We start from the raw sequence: 22,508 nt of genomic DNA on the forward strand, positions 1-22,508 counted from the left end.
TATGGCCAAGCTATGGCCAAACTAAGGCCAAGCTAAGGCCAAGCTAAGGCCAAGCATCATGGCGGACATGAACACACCGAGACGCTGCGGCGTCGCTAAAAACAGTCAAGTTAAGTTGTGCTTTAAAATGAAGTGGTAAAAAGGAGGGATTATTCTGCCCTGGTTCTGCTCTCCAAAGGCAGAGAGACACGAGGGGTGGGGGGGGCTGAAAGGGACAAAGTTCAGGGTTTGGACCAACCCGCCTAACTCCGCCCGTCAGGGTTTGGCTGAGCTTCTCGGGGGGTGATGGGAGATGGAGACCAGATGCCGCCGTCGTTCTTTAAGGTTTCCCCACGCTGGCGGGGGGATAGCTAAGGAGGTGGGATGAGGAGGAGGTGGGGGGTTACCGGCCGACCTGCTACCTGCCCGGGCTCCGATCATGGCCGGGAGGCTCTGGTTTCGCCTCAGCCCGTCCAACAGGCTCCCCCCACCCGCTGATATGAAGGTGGAGTCTGGGCGCGGCCCCGCGGCGTCAGAATCTGCGCCGTGCAGCACCTTAGCGAAGCCCAGCCTCCGCAGCCTCTCCACCAGACCCACGCTGACCGGGTCGGGTCGGGTGCGGCCCAGCTTAGAAGGCGGGACCAGGGCTTCCTGGGAGGGGCTCGGCAGGTCGGGATGTGGGGCTCGGCCCAGATTCAGCCCGTAAACGTCTTGGAGGAAAAGCTCAGCGGGACGCGAAGCCAGGAAGTTGTCGGTGGGGTGTTGGCGTGACTCCGCAGGCACCGGGGAGGGAGCAGGCGAGTGGGAGGGGGAGTTAGGAGGTGTGCTGGGCAGGAGGCGCAGCAGGGGCTGCTGGGGGGCAGGTTTCAGCAACGAAGGTGGGCTGTCGCTGGAGACGTGGGCAGAAATGCCCCGCTCCAGGACCAGCTTGGTCAGTCCGCTGGGAGGCACAGAGGGACGTTGGGGGGGGAAGGAGTCCCCCAGACTCAGTCTGCAGGGGGTCACCGGGGTGCTGGGGCCCGTCCTCATGGAGCTGGGTGTGTGGGCCAAAAGGGACGACTGCGAACTGAAGAAAGGTCAAAGGTTAGAGAGAGGGAAGCTGGGCGTTAGCAACCGTAACTAAGGAGAAAGACTCTGTACTCGTGCTTTAACCTGAATTTCCCTGGAGCCGACTCACCTTGGGGTGACCTGTGTGATGTCACTCGGGTGCAGGATGCGACAGGTTGTGATGGTGTAGGTGGAGAAGGTGGAGCTCTGGCACTTCCCCGGGTTTAGGACTGCACACAGAACCAATCAGGTCAGGAGAAACTCTCACATTAGAAAACATCTGATTCATGAATACTTAAAGAAAAAAAGAATCACCGAATGAGGATGCTGCTGATGTGGAAATCTGACTTTGGGACTGAACGGTTGCTGGAGGAGCTCCTGGAATGGGTGGAGGCGACTGGTCACATGTCTCAGAGGCACGACGGGGTGTCGGGCAAGTGGACGGCGTCCCGGGTGATAGGGACAGGGTGGGGGGGGTCTGTCTGTCCTTTCTGTCCTCGGGTGTAGATGAACAGCGCACCTTGAAGGTAATCCCTCCCTCCTCCTCCTCATCGACCTCCTTCCCCTGCTCTGCTGCTCCTTTCTCAAGCACAGCAGTCCTTCTGTGTCCTTCGTCCTCCTCGTCCTCCTCCATGTCAGACAGGCGGTACACGGCGTCCTGAGCCAGAGGTCGGAAACCCTTGGTCACGACACCGGGGTGTGGGTCCAGGATGGTGGCCAGGTGAGGTTTGGCGAGCTGCTGCCAGTGGTGAAGCGTCAGAGAGCCTGAGAAACAATTATTAACATGTATCACCAGGGCCGTAACCAGGATTTTTCAAATACCGAGGTCAAATCTCATTTGACAAAAAAAAACATCCTAATATGTTGACTTTTTAAAATACAGTTTGGAAATGTGAATAAACAGAGGTAAATCACAAGCCCATCAAGGAGGTGAATATGTAGGTGAACAAGTTTATTATAACAATGTGATCACAAAAGTAGAGTGAGTGAGTGAGACTCAGTTCTTCCCCTTTCTTCCTCTACTGACTCTCTCTCTTCAACTCTCTCATTCTCATCCTCTCCTGTGTCATCTGTTTTAAAATATCATCATCACCATTAATATTATTGTTATTAATATTACATTATTATCATTATTAGTATTGTCACCACCATCACCATGCATGTGCATGACCCACTAAAAGGTCAAATGAATGAGTTGGGTTATTGGTCTGACCGATGTGCAAAATTTTAGACACCATTTGCAATAAAATCCAAATGGTTCATTAGGAAAAATGCAATCATTTTACCTAAGTAACTGGTTGAATCCACCCACTAAATTAACATCGTAGAATGTGCCAAACAGACCACAAGATGTTGGCTGTATTTTAGATGTATAGTCTCAATTCAATCCATTCACTCAACACAGAGAAGACATAGGTATCATGCTGGGCCTGACAACTAGCTAAATGCTGGTAAAACTTGGCTTCATAATGCACCATGAGCAGCACAACTAACCTCAAGATTGTGTCATATGAGAGAGTACACGGGGTATTTCATTCTGTTATTTTGCCCCGTGTGCATCATAAATTGTTTTAAGTAAAATGAAAAATATAAGTTTCTGACCCAGTTTCTATTAGTCTGCTTTATTTACATGTAGGAAGCCATATAGCACTGAACAAAACTGTTGCTAGTGAGGCTGAATGACCACTAGCCACAGTTGGCACAAAACTGTCAAGCCCTGATTAAAAAAAAAAAAAAAGTTAGCTTAACAGCCCAAGCCGTGTCACGACTCCCAATAATTTCATTACAGGTCACTACTTTTTTTTTTGGAAAATCGAATTGAGAGAGAGATTTGTGTGCAGTGTTTGTGCCGACTGGAAAACGAAATCCTAACCAAGGGGCTTTGTGACTGTTGCTTGAAATGCTGAGGACAATGATCTAGCATCCTCCTATTCCTAGCCGCGCTTTGAACGCTTATGAACATTATGAACTGTCATTCTCACTGGCGATTGGCGAAATGAACACACCTCCTTCTCTCTTTCTTTTCCCCTGGCCAGTTGGCTTTCCAAAGCTGAGTTTAGTTTGTTTAGTAGATTTCTTCATCTTGCTTCCATTTCCTAGCTGACTTTCGCGTCGAAGCTGTGTAATATGATAAACATATTTCCAATGTCGGGTGGCGTAAAAAAAAAAAAAAAAAGTCGGGGGGCATTTTTCCGCTCAGTTTTAAAATATAACGTGATGATAAAGGGATTATGTGGACTTTATTTTCAGAATAACAAATGAGAATGCATGCTGATCTTTCCACCAATCAAAGTCAGAACGACCATTTCATCTTATATTAATTTGACATTTCTCTGAATTAAAAATAAATAAATAAATAACTAAAAATAAATAATTAAAAAAACACCGGGGAAAATACCGAGGTCATGACCTGTGTGTCCTCAATGCTGGTTACGGCACTGTGTATCACTGAAAACTAACAACTTCAAAAATGTACTGTTATGGTTACCTTCCATTGGTTTGACGATCTGAAGCTTCTCGGGGAGGAAGGTCTTGAAAATGCTGGAGCTGAAGGAGATATCCGACAGGTTGGAGTAGGAGGAGAGCGTGCTGCCCATCGGCGAGCTGCTGCCGCTGCCCTCCCAGTCCGCCTCCGCCCCGGCCAGGGCCTGCAGCTTCTTCTCACGCTCCGCCTGAAAGAACTGACGCTCGCACAGGAAGTTCTGCCGCCGCAAGGAGAGGCGGTGAAGCGCTCTGGTGAGGTCGTTTCCTCCCGGAGAGCCGGGCTGGCCCATCTGCACCTCCTCCCTGCAAGCACAGAGGCACGCTGTGATCTGAAACCAGTTTCATCCTAAATTCAGTGTGATCTGAAACCAGTTTCATCCTAAGTTCAGTGTGATCTGAAACCAGTTTCATCCTAAATTAAGTGTGATCTGAAACCAGTTTCATCCTAAATTCAGTGTGATCTGAAACCAGTTTCATCCTAAATTCAGTGTGATCTGAAACCAGTTTCATCTTAAGTTCAGAGTGATCTGAAACCAGTTTCACCCTAAGTTCAGAGTGATCTGAAACCAGTTTCATCTTAAGTTCAGAGTGATCTGAAACCAGTTTCATCCTAAGTTCAGTGTGATCTGAAACCAGTTTCATCTTAAGTTCAGAGTGATCTGAAACCAGTTTCATCCTAAGTTCAGTGTGATCTGAAACCAGTTTCATCCTAAATTCAGTGTGATCTGAAACCAGTTTCATCTTAAGTTCAGTGTGATCTGAAAGCAGTTTCATCCTAAGTTCAGAGTGATCTGAAACCAGTTTCATCCTAAATTCAGTGTGATCTGAGACCAGTTTCATCTTAAGTTCAGTGTGATCTGAAACCAGTTTCATCCTAAGTTCAGAGTGATCTGAAACCAGTTTCATCCTAAGTTCAGAGTGATCTGAAACCAGTTTCATCCTAAATTCAGTGTGATCTGAGACCAGTTTCATCTTAAGTTCAGTGTGATCTGAAACCAGTTTCATCCTAAATTCAGTGTGATCTGAAACCAGTTTCATCCTAAGTTCAGAGTGATCTGAAACCAGTTTCATCCTAAGTTCAGTGTGATCTGAAACCAGTTTCATCCTAAATTCAGTGTGATCTGAAACCAGTTTCATCTTAAGTTCAGTGTGATCTGAAACCAGTTTCATCCTAAATTCAGTGTGATCTGAAACCAGTTTCATCCTAAGTTCAGTGTGATCTGAAACCAGTTTCATTATAAGTTCAGTGTGATCTGAAACCAGTTTCACCATAAGTTCAGAGTGATCTGAAACCAGTTTCATCTTAAGTTTAGTGTGATCTGAAACCAGTTTCATCCTAAATTCAGTGTGATCTGAGACCAGTTTCATCCTAAGTTCAGAGTGATCTGAAACCAGTTTCATCCTAAATTCAGTGTGATCTGAGACCAGTTTCATCTTAAGTTCAGTGTGATCTGAAACCAGTTTCATCCTAAGTTCAGTGTGATCTGAAAGCAGTTTCATCCTAAATTCAGTGTAATCTGAAACCAGTTTCATTCTAAGTTCAGTGTGATCTGAAACCAGTTTCATCTTAAGTTCAGTGTGATCTGAAACCAGTTTCATCCTAAATTCAGTGTGATCTGAAAGCAGTTTCATCCTAAATTCAGTGTGATCTGAAAGCAGTTTCATCCTAAATTCAGTGTAATCTGAAAGCAGTTTCATCCTAAGTTCAGTGTGATCTGAAACCAGTTTCATCCTAAATTCAGTGTGATCTGAAACCAGTTTCATCCTAAGTTCAGTGTGATCTGAAACCAGTTTCATCTTAAGTTCAGTGTGATCTGAAACCAGTTTCATCCTAAGTTCAGTGTGATCTGAAACCAGTTTCATCCTAAATTCAGTGTGATCTGAAACCAGTTTCATCCTAAATTCAGTGTGATCTGAAACCAGTTTCATCCTAAGTTCAGTGTGATCTGAAAGCAGTTTCATCCTAAATTCAGTGTAATCTGAAACCAGTTTCATTCTAAGTTCAGTGTGATCTGAAACCAGTTTCATCTTAAGTTCAGTGTGATCTGAAACCAGTTTCATCCTAAATTCAGTGTGATCTGAAAGCAGTTTCATCCTAAATTCAGTGTGATCTGAAAGCAGTTTCATCCTAAATTCAGTGTAATCTGAAAGCAGTTTCATCCTAAGTTCAGTGTGATCTGAAACCAGTTTCATCCTAAATTCAGTGTGATCTGAAACCAGTTTCATCCTAAGTTCAGTGTGATCTGAAACCAGTTTCATCTTAAGTTCAGTGTGATCTGAAACCAGTTTCATCCTAAGTTCAGTGTGATCTGAAACCAGTTTCATCTTAAGTTCAGTGTGATCTGAAACCAGTTTCATCCTAAGTTCAGTGTGATCTGAAACCAGTTTCATCTTAAGTTCAGTGTGATCTGAAACCAGTTTCATCCTAAGTTCAGTGTGATCTGAAACCAGTTTCATCCTAAATTCAGTGTGATCTGAAACCAGTTTCATCCTAAATTCAGTGTGATCTGAAACCAGTTTCATTATAAATTCAGTGTGATCTGAAACCAGTTTCATCCTAAGTTCAGTGTGATCTGAAAGCAGTTTCATCCTAAGTTCAGTGTGATCTGAAACTCGTTTCATTCTAAGTTCAGTGTGATCTGAAAGCAGTTTCATCCTAAGTTCAGTGTGATCTGAAACCCGTTTCATCCTAAGTTCAGTGTGATCTGAAACCCGTTTCATCCTAAGTTCAGTGTGATCTGAAACCAGTTTCATCCTAAATTCAGAGCAAAAGCCATGAAAGCGGCTTTTCTTTTACCCCCGAGCAGACTGGAAGGGCTGGGCCGTCATCACCAGAGCGCTCTGACCAGAGCCAGGGATGGGGGGGGTGGCCGGAGCGGAGCGGGGTGCCGAGGCGTTGATGGAGCGAACCGTCTGGAAGACCCGCTTCTGGGAAACTCTGCAGGAAGACGAGGTCGGATGTCAGAGAGCAGAACCGACAGGCTGAACTAAAGGCTGCATGTGGGTTTCTGACCTTTGGTCCTCAAAGGCAGTCTCCTCGTCTACACTCAGCTCCCTCCTCATGGTGCCCTCGATCTCTGCAGCCAAGGAATCCTGCACACACACACATCCTTGTTAACCTCCCACTGCAGGACCGAAATGAGTTTAGTGAGTTGTGGGGTCCACCCTTTCTAGTGATCCTAGAACTATGAAAAAAAAATAAAATCAGGCAAGTTCCAAAAAAAATCTTGACATTAAAAATCACTTTCAATAAACACAATTTGAAACTTTATTTTACGTGTTAGTTTTTCGCTACCAAATGGGCCAAGTTAAAAAAAATGCATGAGGCAAGTTGGGAGAGCATCCCAAGCTGCTTTAAAGTGGTTTCCAATGTGGGGTCCAGGATTTTGGGCCCCACGAAGACACAGGGCCCCACTTTGTTGGTGGGCTTCCTGTCCCAGGACCCTCCAAGGTAACAAAAACAAGTACACACACACAAGAACAACTTCAACACGTCATCATCTCTCCTATCTGAATCTTTGTTTCACGTGGGGGGGGATTTCTCACCATGGGGCAGAGGCTGTAAGAGAGGTGCCGTCGCATCCCGGCAGACGGACTGTTTTTACTGCGGAGCTCTTTGATCTCTTCCTGTGACTCGTGGAGCATTTCTTCACACTCCATGTTCCTCTCTGCCAGCTCGTTCAGCTGCAGCAAACACACACACAATCACACACACGTAAACACATAAACACACACACATTAACACAGGTAACCTTCATAGATGGGATACGAGAGCCTCTGTGAGCACCACAACGCAGAGATGGGGACTCGACTCACTGTGACTTGGACTCAAGTCAAATCGAGTCGCTGTTTTGATGACTTGTGACTTGACTTGACAAAAAACAAAAGACTTGAGACTCGACTTGGACTTTGAAGTTAAAGACTCGGCACTTGACTTGACTTTAGACACGATGACTTGAATGACTTGAGTGTTATTCAGTTCATGTTTACAGTTTGAATATAAAATTAATAAATTAATTTAAAAACTAATATCGATTACCCGGTAGGAGCGCAGGCTGAGAATGGCGTCATGATTGGATCCCTACCCTGTCAATCAGTCATGCCCTCTCTACATACCTTAAGTGTTTATTGGAGAGACCCGCCCTCTCATATCAGATATGCAGCAACATGTCAGCGGGAGGGTTTCGTAATTACCATTTTTACGACAAAAGACGAACAGCACAGTGCAAGACACATGTGGCATCAACATCTCGGACAGCCAGACGACAACTTCGAACCAGTAAGAGCAGTAAGTGCTTGTCAAATTAGCTAATATTATCCTGTTAGCCTAGTCGGTAGTTAGCTAACGTTAGCTTGATATGTTACGGGGTGGACAGGTTGGACACATTGGCCAATGATGTTTACTGACAGTTACTTATATCTTGTCTTTTCACTTTATTAAAGGTAGGGTAGGAGATCCTGGATTTTGAGTCCAACGAAGCTGCATTTTGAAAATACACAGGTAAAAAGTCCCAACCCTTTTCTTCACTTTCCCCCCGAAGGCACGCCTCTAGAGTACATGAACGCGCACGAGCACGAAGGTGCACGAGCGCTGTTCTGACAGCAAGCATCGATCGTTGCCGTATTTAGTGTATGCTAACTATACGTTTAATAATGCTAGGTGCTAGCCAAGCTGGCTCTAGTTTAGCTTCCTGCCAAGCTTCTGGACGAGTAATTCGTTCACGGAGCAGGGTACGCGCACAGGGGGAGGGAGGAGCAGATTGCAGTTTGATAGACGGCATCAGAATCCAATCATTGTGAACGGTCCGTTCACAATGATTGGATAGTGTTTTTCCTAGATTGTACGTTCTAGAGGCCACTAAAACTTTTCATATTTGTGTCAAAACTTTTAATTAATTGGTTGCAATGGGGGTGTGAAGAGTATTTCAAGCAATATGTAAAAAAAATGTTCCAGAAAAAGATCCCCTACCCCACCTATAAGATCAGATTCTGCAGGTAAAATTGCAATAATAAGGTGACTTGACTTGCCCAAGAAAAAATTACTTGGGACTTACTTGAGACTTGCACATGTGTGACTTGGTCCCATCTCTGCCACAATGTAAGAAAAGCAGCGGAATGGTCCTTTTTTAAAAGCTACCCAGTACCTCTGCTGTGAGCTGCCTCTGAGCATCTTTGGACGCCTGCAGGTGGATCCTCAGCTCCTCTTTCTCCAGAGCCAGCTGCAGAGAAAGGACCCAGCGGGAGATTTAACACAGCTGGTCACAGCACGTGATCAGTAACAGCAGTCCGGTCACCTGACTCACCTCCTTCACTCTGTGCTGCAGCTCCACTATCTGGGAGAGCAGCTGAGCGATTTCCTCCTGGTGCCTGAGCAGCTCCTCGTTCTTATGAGACAGCTCGTCTGTCAGAGACACCATCTGGCTGTTGGACTCACCTGAAGCAGATTGGGAGGTGAGTTAAAGCTCGATTCCCCAACCTGTAACTCGTCCTTTTGTGTGTGTGCGTCTGACTCACGGAGCTCCTTGACACAGTCGCTCACAAGCTGCTGCTCCTGCTCCTCGTACGTCATCGTGTCTCTCTTCAGCTGAGACGCCTGGAGAGCGAAAACACAACAAACGTCTTCACAAACCAGAACTTTCAGCGCTTTAATCTGCCCGAAAGTTTCCAGTTTCACTTCTTAAACCCGGCCCGGAGATCGCCGTACCTCAGACCTCAGCGTCAGGTTCTCCTCCTCCAGGTCCTGCAGCTTGTTCTGCAGAGACTCCAGCTGAACCAGTGCGGCGGCGGCCGAGGTTCCCCCCGGCAGCTGGGGTTGGCGCTGGGGGGTGGACACGCTGGAGTCGGTCTCGCTCTCCTCCGAGGCGCTGGCCACCATACGCAGCAGCTCGTCCTTCTTACTGAGCTCATGCTGCAGCTGGTGAACCTGCCCCGCGGGGGTCGGGTCGGAAGGAAGAAAGATGTTACCATCTGGCATACTAGAGTTCAGCCAAACAAACAAAATATTTCACAACTCTTCCAACAGAAAACGCCATCTTTAACGTGTAAAACAGATGAACATATTGTTTATGTACACGGGAAACACTGGAAAATATTTCTACTCCTCCACTGCAACCGGTTGAATTTACTGGTGAAGCTTTGACAATAACACTTAAAGCATGAAGTTTTTGTCCAAATTCAAAAAGGCAAAAAATGTATTTATTGTTATGGTGCATTCCATTTGAACTCAGAAATCTGTATTTCCAAGTTCCCAGTTGTAAAAAGTCAACAAAAGTGCCACTGAAGTCATATTTCTGACTCAAAAAGTCAGACTAACCTCCCCAGCTCGACCTCAAAATCCAACATGGCCGCTCTGTGCCTAAAGAGGTCTATCACCGCGGTACTGAACACTTCTGTAAGATGCGTCTCATGAAATCAGTCACACACAGAACTATTAAACAGTGCCATTCAGTGAAAATGTTACTAAGATGATTGTGTGCAGCGTAGCATCCAGCTATGAACACGTGATGCTAATAAAAGTTCAACCCGGTCAACTTGTGTGTGATGTCATTCCCACTTTGTACATCAGTAACGTCACTGCTTCATACTTCATATTAAAATGTTCTTAATAACGTTTTTACACCATCTTACTGTCGATGAGCAGGAAACTTACAGAAGATTTTGTTGTTTGAACTGCTGACTTGGCAAAAAAAAGAAAAAAAGGCATTAATCTGGATTTTCTTAAACCTTATATTAAGATTAAATATAATTTTCCCAGCAAGTTCATTGTTTTAGCATCATACATTCTCATATATCAGAGTGTTTTCACTGTAGTTTAAAAACACTTTTCGTTTCGTGATAGACCTTTCTGAAAAACTCTGTTCTTTGCAACAGATTTACATTTCAGATAAAGTTTAGTTTCCATGTAACAACTTTATTCATGCCCTAAAATGCAGAGATGTAACCCTAAATCTCTGCCTCCTTAAAGAAGAATGGATCCATGAAATCGCTCAAGATCTTATTGGGAAACAATTAACATGTACAGATGTCAAACAAACCTCGTTTCTTGGCTTTCCGTGTGTTTGAGGATCGGTTATAAAACTAAAGTGCCTTTGATTTTCAGCCAAAGCCACATCTTCAGCTCTAGTTTTTAAGGAAAAGTGATACATCTGGAAATGACCTACCTGGTCCACAGCCTGCGCCAGCTGTTCCTCCAAGGCGTCGTTGCGTTCCTGCAGCAGGTGGTTTCTCTGCAGGAGCGACTGACCGATGCGAGCCGCCAGCTCCAAGTCTCTGTCTCGCTGTCCAATCAGAGCAGCCAGAGTCAAACAGGCGCCTTCTTCAGGAAGAAAACAAACTCTGCAGCTGAGTGTGCACCTACCTCAGCCAGGAGGTGCGTGACCACCTCGATGTCATTGTAGGTCTTGGTCATCTGCTCCACACGATCAGAGCTGAGGACTGAGCAGAGGGAATAATCTCACTTTAAGGCCTGGTGTGTGTTATGTATGGCACGTGCATGCAGGATGTGCACCCTAACAACTCCACACAAAGCCCCACCATCACTCCATGCTAATGGACACTTGGCAAAGCATGCTGGGTTTACGCACTAGCTGATAAAATGTTGTGACCACAGCCAACATGACCCCCAGGTTGTGGGCCATCCATTAATTGTCCAATTATCTGCAGCCATTTATTGATTTGTGGGGTTAAATTGTATTTTTGAGGTCCACAACGTGGCAGCGTGGTTGCTAGTGGTCTGAATGAGAGCATTGCTAGCTTTGTATCAACACAATAACCACAATAACTAGTGTCCTACAAGCTGTTAAAGTTAAACTATGCACATCTATAAAAAGCAGAGAGGCGCTCCCGGTCTGTGGCAGTTGGGTGCGCACAGAAAACCGAAGCCCCTCTCCAACACTGCTGCTAAATAAGAGAGTGGCAGAGGAGAGCACGCAGGTAGGGAGAGAAAGATACCTTTGGAGAGGCTCTGAGAGCCAGGGTGGGAATAAGAGGAGGGCTCCAAAGCAAGATATGCTAGTGAGAGAGAAAGGAGAGAAGAAGGGGAAGTTCAAAAGGTGGAGAAGCAGTGAGATTGTTTTAAAGACCAACTGGACAGAAAGGAGGAAAAAAAAAGGAAAATGGCAAAGAGTAGAAGCTGAAGCTTCGATAAATCAGCTTCATGTAAAAACATTAGTTTTTTTGACACTGAGGATCTACTCATTAGTCTGATTTGAGCACCTGAGCGGGTGGCACCAGCGCCGCACAGCTTCCACTTCCACCTGTTTAAAGAGAAGTGGCAGCTCCAATCACTGAGAAGCCTTCAAACTCAGCCATACCAGAGGAGTAACACTATTATATAAACATTCACCTGGAACACCTACTCATTTACCTGCAGCTCAGCTTTCATTAAAGGAAACTGAAACTGTTTTTAGAAGCAGAAAATCAAGGCTGAAACTATTCTTTTCAACAGCCAATCTGCTCAGGACTGTTCTTTAAATCAATTTATTATCATTAAAATCATAGAAAATAATGAGAAAAAAAGCCAAATATGCCTAGACTTTTTCAATTTACAGTAATATAGAAAAGGGAACACCAAGTGCAGTCAGAGTACTGTGGTAAGACAGACCCAGACGGACTGACCCATTTCACCTGCTCACTTTCTCTGTCCCATCCTTTATTCCACCAGAGTGGGGAAATCAAACAATCTACATTTAAACAGGGATTAAAAACAACAAGCCCATGCATCTGCAGCTGAAACAGACGAGAGCGCCGGTCCAGTAATCTGAGGCACACAGTGACCTCAGTCTCCTCCAGTAAAAATAACCTCGACTATCTCCAGTCTCATGTTCCTGCTCACACACTCACACACAAACAAACACCGAACCTCTCAGGTGGAGCGTGCCGTCATTGTGCAGCTTTTGTATATCCATCGTCTGGTCTGATCATTTTATTTCATATAAAGTCACACAGTCCACTCACTGAGACATCTGACTGATCTCTGGCCACAATAAACTGCATAACTGCAAGTCCAGCATGTTATAAAACTAGTCGGTGACTTTTCTACTGATTACTAACTACACACGGTACAACGGTCAATGGGTTACTTCTGTAGAATCACCTTTGGCACCATAAACAGCAGGTGCAGCACTGAGCACAGTTACATACACAGCTGAACCGAGCTACGGATAGAGTTCAGTCTGACTATATAACTGAACCACTGTCCTTATCCAAGAGGGGAACCGAGTTACTGACGGACGGATCCAAAACCACATTATCTGGGTGTGTTTTCACGCTTTTGGTTAGACGAGCATGTTTACGTGCATTTTAAAAGTCCAGTTTTGATCAGAACAACATAACGTTTCCTTTTTTTTTTACGTTAACATATTTGATCTACTGTTGCAGCCAATTAAAAACTGCACTAAAGGAAATATATAGTACAAAGAGTGGCTGAAAAACAAAACTTGAACATCAAATATTAGCTAAAAATGCTAAAAGAGGGCAGTTTAGGTGGCGGATGGAAGACAAATCGCCATATTTTGCTGGTGCTGCTGGCACGTTCTCTGCGGCTTCTCGTTCGTCCTCCCAGGATGAAAATCTTTTACTTTTTGACACACATCTGAGCACACTCCTGGTCTGGTGTTAACAACATTAACAGCAGCTGCTTCTGCTGTGATAACACAAAAATGGGACGTCTGAAACACAGGAGATGATTCAAATAAAAAAGCGAAGTGTGAAACACAAAGTGTTCTCACACATCTCTCCATGCGCCTGTTTAACGTGCCAGGCGGAGCGCTATTAATAGGAAGTGTCGTTTTTACAGTGCACACGTAGAGCGAGCAGTGACATGAAGCTGGGACTACATTAAACTGCCTCATTTCTCCCAAAAGCAACACTTCACAGCACTTAATCCAGCTCAGATCTGCGTTTTGGTTTCAACTTTTTGTGTGTCTGAGCAGACAGACTGAACACAAAAAAAAAAAAAAGGTCAAATCCACAAACCAAAGCTGTGCAGCAGCTGTTGCATGTATGTGAGAAACAGGAAGCCGCCTCCCTGGTTAGCATTGTTCCTGCATACCACAACTTGTTTGGATGTAAACAAAATGCAAGAAATGCCAGCTTCCACTTCCCTCACGTTCAGTCTGACCTTGCCAACCCGGCTCGAGTTGCTTCTTAGAAACACACCGGCTCCCGTCTCCGTCTCACAAACACACTCAGAGCTCCTGTGCTCACCTTCCACAGCACAGTTATCGAACACCTCCTCATCGTGGATGTTTAAAACCGGCATGGTCTGTGTCTTCTCTCTGCTGTCCTGCCTTCATCCTCAGTCCGTCCACCCTGCACCCTGCACCCCCCCCCCCGTTCACCCTCGTTATCGCCCGTCTCGTGACTCCCGTCCTGGCTCTGGCTTTGAACTCAGCTGCAGTTAACTCTGGCATGATCACTGGATTCCTTTCTCTATCACACCGAGTCAGAGTTGAGCACAACAAAGATGGACCCTGTGCTACATAATGTCAACAGTAAACCCCAGTGATTTTAAATAAACAGGACGTTAGCAGTATAAAACGACTATAAAAAGACACCATCTGCTGACTGATGTCAGCACAGGCTAATCCAATCAGAAGAAAGCAGGCAGAGAAGTTATTTGGCCGTCTGTATATTTGACGTAGTTTCATATCGAGTGTTCAACTTACTCATGTAGCGCAGAGTCTCTTCGGCCAGCATGGGGGAGATGGCGTTCTGCTGGCCGGGGCCTTCGTCTGGAGAGCAGCTGGGAGAAACCACCCAGTCCTGGCTGTCTGACAGGTACATGGAGCCTGAACCGGCCGACCCGGAGCCCAGTGAGCCGGAGCAGTAATGCCTCCCGCTGCTGCCCAGCCCCTCATCTGGAGGTCAGACAGGCACACGTTCAGGGTGTAAGGATTACTCTCAGCTACTGTAAATTATTTCCCTTTTTTTAAAACGAGGTATTCTGCAAGCATGGTGCACACTGCAAGTTACACAAAAAAAGAAGTCTTTATGCTAAAATAAAGCTAATACTTGGCATAAAGAGTAAAAGCAAGAGAAAACCGCTCATCCGCCAGCCAAGTAATTAACACCTCGACTTATCTGCCTGAAAAAGCCTTGAGTTTCTTACACGGCCGTTTATTTCAAGAACAAAAGTGGGAAGCGGCGGGCAGCCCGAGGGCACAATGCAGCAGCGCTCACTTAAAGCAGCCGTTTAGCTTCCAGCCAGCGACTTTTGTGAATAAAAATAAGAATTATTGTGTTTTCTTTGACTTAAAACAAGCGATTTATGTCCAAAGAAAGGCAGCGGTCGCCTTCCTCACCGTGCTGCACCACTGTGGGGCAAAAGAAGCCCAGAGCAGATGAAGCAAACACTGAGATATATGTAAATATATCAGCCCAACTGGAATTGTACAGAATCAATCTGAATATCGGAGTCCAGGAACATACTTTAGCATTTATGTCGGCCAACAGGCTCTGATAACTGTGTTTATGCTCGCCTGTGCACTATGCTTGTTACCAGGGGATTCCACGAAGGGACACGTCAGACCAGAAAGAGCTGCCAGATTTACAAAATATAAACAATAAAGATGGTCAACAATGGAGGAGGTTAGTATTCGGTTTGTCTTAAGAGCAGAAAAACGAAACGTTTGGTCCAATTTGGCCGGTTTTTAACCTGCATATTGCAGCTTACAAACGTGTAACGTTAATTTCTGAGGTCGTGGACAAGCTATGTTCCAAACAAACACAAAACCATCATTATGATGCATAGGCAAGTGTATTCTTGGCCTAACGCACCCAGATGATGCTGCTAGGAGCTGCATTAGTCCTGCAGAAGTAACAGAAGAAGCTGGTAACAACAGAGCACCCGCTAAACTGTTTCAGTTCCTTTTGTTTGTGATGCAACTGGTCACCTGGAAAAAAGACAATAATTACAAGCTAAAAGAGGGCATTTCGCCATCTATTGTAGCAGAGTTGAGAATATTTGGGTCAAAGAAATAAATTCCACTCACATGTGTGGATACTGGGACAAAGACAGCGGTCCAATTTAATGTCTGAGTCGACCTATAGCTGCATGTGGCTTTATCTGGAGACAGAAACGCGCCGCCTGGCCGTCTCAACTATTTTAAAAGCTACCGTAGGGCCGCCTTACATGCTTAGAAAGGGAGGATCATTAGTTGGTTTTAAATCCTACTGACTGTGAAGTGGGATCACGGCAGAACTTCATGCCAAAAATCCCCTTTTTCCATACAGCTCACAGGAAGAGGAAGCGAGCTGTAAATACGTAAACATCTTTATTTCTACTGTCCATAAATAAGAAATGGGTTTATTTTGGTAAAAGTGTGCAGCTGCAGTGAGAGGCTGAGGAAGCATCTGAATGAGCGTGTTCTCTTCAAGCAAATGTCCTTCCACTTGAGTAAATATGTGGTTTACTGGGGCAGATGGCGCTAACAATAGCATCAGGCCTGAAGACACGACATACTGTATGTGGGGGAATCCTGACGCCGACAGAGAAGCATCTGAAACTGTACACAGAGCCAACAGCTGCCGTACAACAGATATTTATACAGCGTTGTTATTCTGCTCACATAATGGCAGCATCCTCCAGCACCTCACCTGTCTCTGTGCTGGACTCCTTCTTCTCCACAGGCCGGGGTTTCACTTCAAACATGTCCTGTCCCCGGAGTGGGGGGGGCTCCCCACCCGCAGAAACACAGTACTGGACAGAGGAAAGCGGCTGCTATCGCCGTGGCGTCACATCCTGCTCCGGCGCCGACGGGTGGTGCCCACACACACCTTTACCTGCAACAGAGGAAACAACAGCCGTCCGTCACAGAGCCAGGAGTGAGGCTGCGTTCGTGTTGATGATGCTGCTGCTGTTTATAATCCAGATTAGGGGCAGTAAGGGTGTGCGGTTAATCTCCAAACTGGAGCTCCTCTGACTCCACACTGCTGATCGTTTCCCTCTCCGGCTCTCCAGCATTCTTTCTGTGGTCCTACAGTGTTCGCTGCTGGACACGTTGATCATTAATTATTTCATATCTTCACCAGTATTTGACATATTTAAAGACTATGGAAGTAAGTCTTCAAACCTTTTGACTCATTTCCACTTTTCTGAGCTAGATTAACAGTTAATTTAAAGACAATTTGCACGAGGAAAGTAGCAGAAAACTGGCCGGCAGATGTAACTGATGCATTTTCCTTGCTTCTCATGTCACACATAGTTTTTAGGGAGGTCTGAGGGGTGAGACAGAGCCCTCCCACATCCTGTTTCCTAATCTCTCTGCGGAGACGCTGACGCCTTAAAGGGATGGCTGGAGGAATGAGACAGGATGTGCTGCCTTAAAGGGATGAGCTCCCAGAGGAAAACTGGTGAGGTGAAAGGAAAGATTTGAGCCTTGGACATTTGGTTCAATCCTGCATTTAAAGACTTTCTGAAGGTCTTTCAAAGTTATTTTTCAGACATTAGCTTCTTTTTCACTAGTTTTTTTAGTTCCGTTTTCAGAGGAATGTGTTCTAACTCTGACCTGTGAATCATTCAGGCAGGAAAAAGGCTCCAAACTTAAGGGAAGAACCAGTGTTGTGTCCACACAGAACAGACAACTTAGCAAAGAAGCCATTTTAAACTGGATCTTTAGGCACTTTGTTCCCAGCAGCCTGTCACAGAGACACATCATTTGTTCCCATTTCATCAATAAAAAACACCAAAGATAACACAGTTTGACTGGGAAACTTGTGGCACAATCAAATCTGAGATAACCAAAACTGCATCATCCCAATGACATCACCTGGGTGCTTGATGCAGACGAGCTCCCAGCAGAGCAACAGAAGACATTTAAGGAGAGGTTCATAGAGCGGTGTATAACCTACTAAAAATAACCCCTTTATCATCTGCTTCTCTGAGTTCATGAATAGCAGAAAACACAACACTGGAAAGGCAGAGTCCTTGGGTAACATCCTCTGCTTATATAACAGTGAAGCTGAGACAGTTTGCTTCATAAAGGAGATTAAGGGAGATGCTATGCACGCAGCCTCTACAGTCTGTATATGCTGTGATGGCACCAGTGCTGACTGACTGATGGAGGGATTGTTGTAAAATGCTCCAGATGATCTTGTCCACATGCCTGTGAGTCATCTCATGAGTGAGACTGTCACAGAGCGAGAGGACCACAATAGCCCTTCGACAGCTTAAAATCAAAAACACAGATATTCTATGGGAATTTGTGGTTTGTGTTTTATTGATCCGGCCCAAAAGAAAACAGTGTAATCCCCGTCTGGGAGCCCTCCCTGGATACTGGCAGCATTACAAAGACATAAAAACCCACAGCAGCATAAGGGTAACCTTCAAAATGACTCTGGCACAAACAGCACAGCAGCACCAGACTGCCACAGCTGTCCCAAAGGGACTGTCTGCTTGCATCAGCTTTTCACAGGCTTCACATCTCCTCCTTTAATCTCTATTCAGCTGATGCGCGACTCGACTGACCTACAACCAACGCAGTGGAGAACAACAGGACACAATGGAATACTTAAAACGGAGGTGAAAACAATGACATAACTTGGTGAGATATTAATCATACATCTTTTCTAGCCTTCTCATTGCTTCTTCAACACAACATCAGAACTGAGTCCATCCTAAATTTGACAAACTGGACTGGGCACGAGGGATTGAGGGCATGGGAAGCAGCACGTGACACTGACAGCATAAGGGGCTGTAACCTTTACCCTGTCAAAGGAATCACACCATTTCTACAAAATCAGATGTGACGCCACTCAGCTGCTGAAGGAGCGAAGCTCAGCTAGAAAAAACCTCACTGATATGCAAAGCGCTCTGAAAACAAACATACAGACAATTACTCATTATCTCAAACGTCTTGAGTAATCCACACAAGTTACTCTAAAATTCGGCACACCTTCTACACACAAATGAAGCAGCTATTTGGAGGCAATCCAACCCTTTCACATGAGTGTAACTCACTTACGATTAGTTCATTTACAGTAGTGTGAATAACAACATCGGTTGACGCTTTGATAGATGGGTTTCCGGGCCGAATTTATTGTTAGATCATGAGATACAAAGCTAATTTAATTTTAAATTTGTTGTTATGACTATACCTTAATTTTACTTACTTAAAGGTAACTATATGGATCAACAGGAGACAGTTAGTTAGCTAGAACATTATGCAATTTAAACACATAAGGCTAGCTTAAGTTACTAGAAAATATTTATTAGGACTGCTAATGTCGTTATACTGCCCCGATAAACCTGCTAAGCTATTAATGCTTCAAAAATATCTTGTCAATCTTCAATTTAAAGTAATAGAAATTACGCGTTCGTCTACGTTTTAATGCCGTTATACTAACCGTTAAATTAACGGACCGCACTGGGTTTTAACGTTTTCCTCTCGTGAGGTCGAACTGCATTGGCTAGCGATTCCCTCGCGCGCTCCAACCGACAACATCCCTCTTGTTGTTAGAGTTACGGCCAAACAGAAATTTTAAAAAGATGTCTGCTTATCCCAAAGCTTACCCAATGTTCGTATTATTCCAACGATACATGCGGCGCCTGTCAATCTCTTCACCAGAATCACAAACAATGGAGAGGAAGGGAAGGAGGGAGCTGCCGCGTCATCAGAAAGCGACGGTTAGGCCGACGCTGTCGTCTTTTTTAGGCGACAGTTATCTGTGTCAAATTAAAAGTCCTCGCAAAAGAGTACATTTACGCTTCGTGTTACTTAGAAAATACGGCTGCTTAATTTCATTAACATTTTGCACGGTCCGCACATTCTTTTAAAGGGCAAACGGAACATTAACTGCACGAACGATTCGCCCTTTGGGGTACCAAGCTTCCCTTTGTATTTTTAACTTGTTTACGTCGAAGCGCTGTTGACAGGAGAAGGTAGGAAGCCTCTTTTCGTTACATTTTGTACACTTTAAATTAATTTAGAGGACAAAAGACTGCTTTTACCTTAGCTAACGTTGACTCAGAACAAATGTATTTACAAATGTAACCGTAGCTACCAAACGAGATACACTTTATTATCTTTCTTTAATTGACTCATGATTTTAAGCACAATTAGACATAACAGTCTGTCTGTTTCCATATTATTTCACTATATTAACGGTATGTTTGAGTAATAGCCTTACATCCCTTTTGGTTTAACAAAAATGGCCGCAGTTAATCTAACCTTGAAGTGGGTAATTGTATTGCTTTATTAATATTCTCATTCTTTTTTACATTTATCATTCTTTATTACATTTTATATGCTGCTCATCTTGCCTTCTGTTTTCCAGGAATAACCCTCATTCCCCCACCTGATGTCACCATCACCGACTCGCCTGAACGGAGAAGCACCGCTGGTGAATTTAGTTTCTTCAGAGCTCCAAGCAGCCAGGTAAGCTGCAGACGGATGGATGCATGGCTGAGGCTGGGTGGATGCTGGCTGCTTACTTGTCTAGTTGGGGATTCTGAGTGTGTCTCATATTTCACTGCTGCGCTTCATCCTGCTGTCTCCCCTCATCGCGATCAGTCTCCTGCAGCCTGTGAGCGGATGAATGCAAAAGTCTGTGATTTTACCATCGCCAAAAGGACTCCATGTCTTTCTTGGTAAGAATATCATACTGTATGGATTTTTCTTCATGCCTACATGTAGTTTAACTGTGATTTTGTAGATGTGTAGTCATGATTTGGGTGATACTGGTGGTGGTGGTATATAAGAAATTCAGTCACTTTTAAAGATTAGGAGTTTCCAGATCGTGAAACGTTGGGGTATTTGTCTGATTATCTGATTGTAAAGCATTTTTGTGAGTTACATTTATGAGAAAAAGAAACTACACTTTCAACTCGAAGGTTTTATGTATCATGACATGATAAAAAAGAATCATCTGATCTTTACCAGGTGAGATTACCAATAAGATAACTTTATTGACTGGACCATTGCAACCTTGAATCTTTACTTTTTCAGACATTCTGCTGTAGATTTGCTGCTGTGTTTGGGATCTTTGTCCTGTTGATGAGCCAGTTTCAGCCCAGCTTCAGCTGTCGGACAGACGGCCTCACATCTGACTCTAGAACACTTTGGTATCCAGAGGAGTTCATGGTAGACTCAGTGGCTGCAAGGTGCCCAGGTCCTGTGGCTGCAGAACCAGCCCAGATCATCAGCCCTCCACCTGTTTGGTTTCCTCCAAATGTGCTGCTGTGCATTATGAGCAAACATCTCCACTTTGGTCTGGTCTGTCCAAAGGACATTGTTCTAGAAGTCTTGTGGTTTGTTCAGATGCAGCTTTGCAAACCTAAGCTGTGCTGCCATGTTCTTTTTAGAGAGAAGAGGCTTTCTCCTGCAGCCCTTCCACACAAGCCATACTTGTTCAGTCTGTTTCTAACTGTGCTGTCATGACCTTTAACCTTTAACATGCTAACTGAGGCCTGCAGAGTCTGAGATGTAGCTCTTGGGTTTTTTGACCTTGGGGTGACCTTGCTGGGACGTCCACTCCTGGGAAGATTGACAGCTGTCCTAAATGTTTTCCACTTGTGAATAATCTTTGTTTCTGTTAATGATGGACTCCAGATAGTTTGGAAATGGCCTTATAACCCTTCCCAGATCGATGGGCAGCAACAGTTGCTGATGTCTTTCCTCCTTGGCACCGTGTTAACACACACCTGAATGCTGCAGAGCAGCAAACTGAAAGAACTTCTGCTTTTATCGAGCTGCTCACACTGACTGATGATCAGTTAATCAGAGCATTGATCAGCAGCATCTGGCTGCTTCTTACTTAACTCCTTTGGAAACAGTGAGGATGGACTTAGCTGTTCATGCACTGTCTCTGTATTTTGGTTTAGTTTTTGTTTAATAGATGATGTAATATGTTGTGTTGTTGTTAATCTGAGATTCTATTTACCTCATTTTAAGACCTTTGTAAGGAGCAGATGATTTTTATTATGTCCTCATGTCTAAAACCTAAGAATTGAAATGGGGTGTACTCCTTTTTCACATGACCGTACATGAGTAGAAAGTCGGAAACGTGTAGTTTGAAAAATACCAGATATTCATTTTGTCTATCTGTACATCCTGGATATCTAATGGGCTCATCTAATTCCATAAGCAGGCTCTATGTTGCTGTGTTGGGACGCATCACACCAGTAAGGTGCCTTGTGATGGCTTTCATTACTCTAATTCTCTTTCCACTCTTTACTTCCATAAACTGCCCAGTGAAAACTGCCCTCACGCCTTATTTCTCCGATGCTTGCTCCTCTGCCTCATCTCCGACCCTTCCAACCTTTCTGGAGGCAGCACACCACCTTCTATCTCCCAAGCATCATGTTTCCTCTGCACTCATCCTTTTCCCGTTAGGGCATCTCTCACCTGTGCTCCTCCCCCCCTTCACTAGGACTGTTCCTGCATATCCCATGCTCAGGTCCAGCCCATGGACATAGAGGAGTGCTATGAGGACACCAGCCACCAGTTCCTGGTCAGTAACAGATATGCCGTCAGCACGGAGAAAGGAATCGTACATACACTCCTCCATCATGTCATCACTGCCCATACATCATCTGTCTAGAGATGTTTCAGACTGCAGCTCTAAAGCGTTCAAAGCTGGTGAACCAAAAGGCAAATTCATTTGAACATTTCTGGACTATGGCATAATCAGGCTATCTTAAAGAGCCCCCCCCCCCCCCAAACATTTCTTTCATTACACCTAACAAATGATACTCCTCTATATCCCTAATGCAGTACTTCACGCTTTATAGTTATCATTAACCACTTAATGATAATTATTGAGGTGCTGCTGAGGTCCTCCCTGTGATCCAGACAAACTGGCGCAATAACCCGTCATCACAGAATTTGTTTTCTTAGAACCAATGAAGCACATTCTGCAGGTTTCTCTGTGAAACGGGAGTCCCAAAAGTCTGTCTGCATCACCAAAAACTGCAAGCATCCCCCCCCCCCCCCCCCTCTGCCCTGCTCTGTGTCACAGCGCCACCTGCTGTCAGCCTCACACAGGAGCAGTGCGTCTGA

General features: G+C 44.8%; 2 protein-coding genes across 8 annotated transcripts in view; one reads left to right on the plus strand and one right to left on the minus strand.

The window, feature by feature from the left end:
• trak2 (trafficking protein, kinesin binding 2) lies at window positions 1-19,123 on the minus strand. 3 transcript variants are annotated; one of them, XM_075477806.1, is made up of 17 exons: window positions 19,022-19,123; window positions 16,108-16,293; window positions 14,178-14,369; window positions 11,461-11,520; window positions 10,868-10,944; window positions 10,671-10,787; window positions 9,215-9,433; window positions 9,025-9,103; window positions 8,814-8,944; window positions 8,655-8,729; window positions 7,057-7,194; window positions 6,524-6,603; window positions 6,308-6,448; window positions 3,515-3,813; window positions 1,342-1,791; window positions 1,157-1,256; window positions 1-1,045 (listed from the first exon to the last, which is right to left on the minus strand). In XM_075477806.1, the coding sequence occupies exons 2-17, from the start codon at window positions 16,160-16,162 to the stop codon at window positions 256-258; spliced, it is 3,003 nt and encodes a 1,000-aa protein (XP_075333921.1). In that variant the 5' UTR covers window positions 16,163-16,293; window positions 19,022-19,123; the 3' UTR covers window positions 1-255. The 3 variants fall into 3 exon arrangements, with proteins under 3 accessions (XP_075333921.1, XP_075333922.1, XP_075333923.1); XM_075477807.1 differs by lacking the exon at window positions 11,461-11,520; XM_075477808.1 differs by lacking the exons at window positions 14,178-14,369; window positions 16,108-16,293; window positions 19,022-19,123 and adding an exon at window positions 13,717-13,828.
• Window positions 17,828-22,508, plus strand: part of stradb (STE20 related adaptor beta) — a 12,722-nt gene continuing 8,041 nt past the window's right edge. The window contains exons 1-4 of one of the 5 annotated variants that reach the window (XM_075477812.1): window positions 17,828-18,053; window positions 19,786-19,886; window positions 20,022-20,098; window positions 21,880-21,960. In XM_075477812.1, the coding sequence (XP_075333927.1) occupies window positions 20,087-20,098; window positions 21,880-21,960 (93 nt within the window). In that variant the 5' untranslated portion in view covers window positions 17,828-18,053; window positions 19,786-19,886; window positions 20,022-20,086. Of the gene's footprint in view, window positions 18,054-19,137; window positions 19,391-19,785; window positions 19,887-20,018; window positions 20,099-20,456; window positions 21,961-22,508 lie in introns of those variants that run through there. The other 4 variants (XM_075477811.1, XM_075477813.1, XM_075477814.1 and 1 more) reach the window with 4 other exon arrangements.

The sequence above is a fragment of the Odontesthes bonariensis genome, chromosome 11 (genome assembly GCF_027942865.1).
Source record: "Odontesthes bonariensis isolate fOdoBon6 chromosome 11, fOdoBon6.hap1, whole genome shotgun sequence".
NCBI lineage: Eukaryota > Metazoa > Chordata > Actinopteri > Atheriniformes > Atherinopsidae > Odontesthes > Odontesthes bonariensis.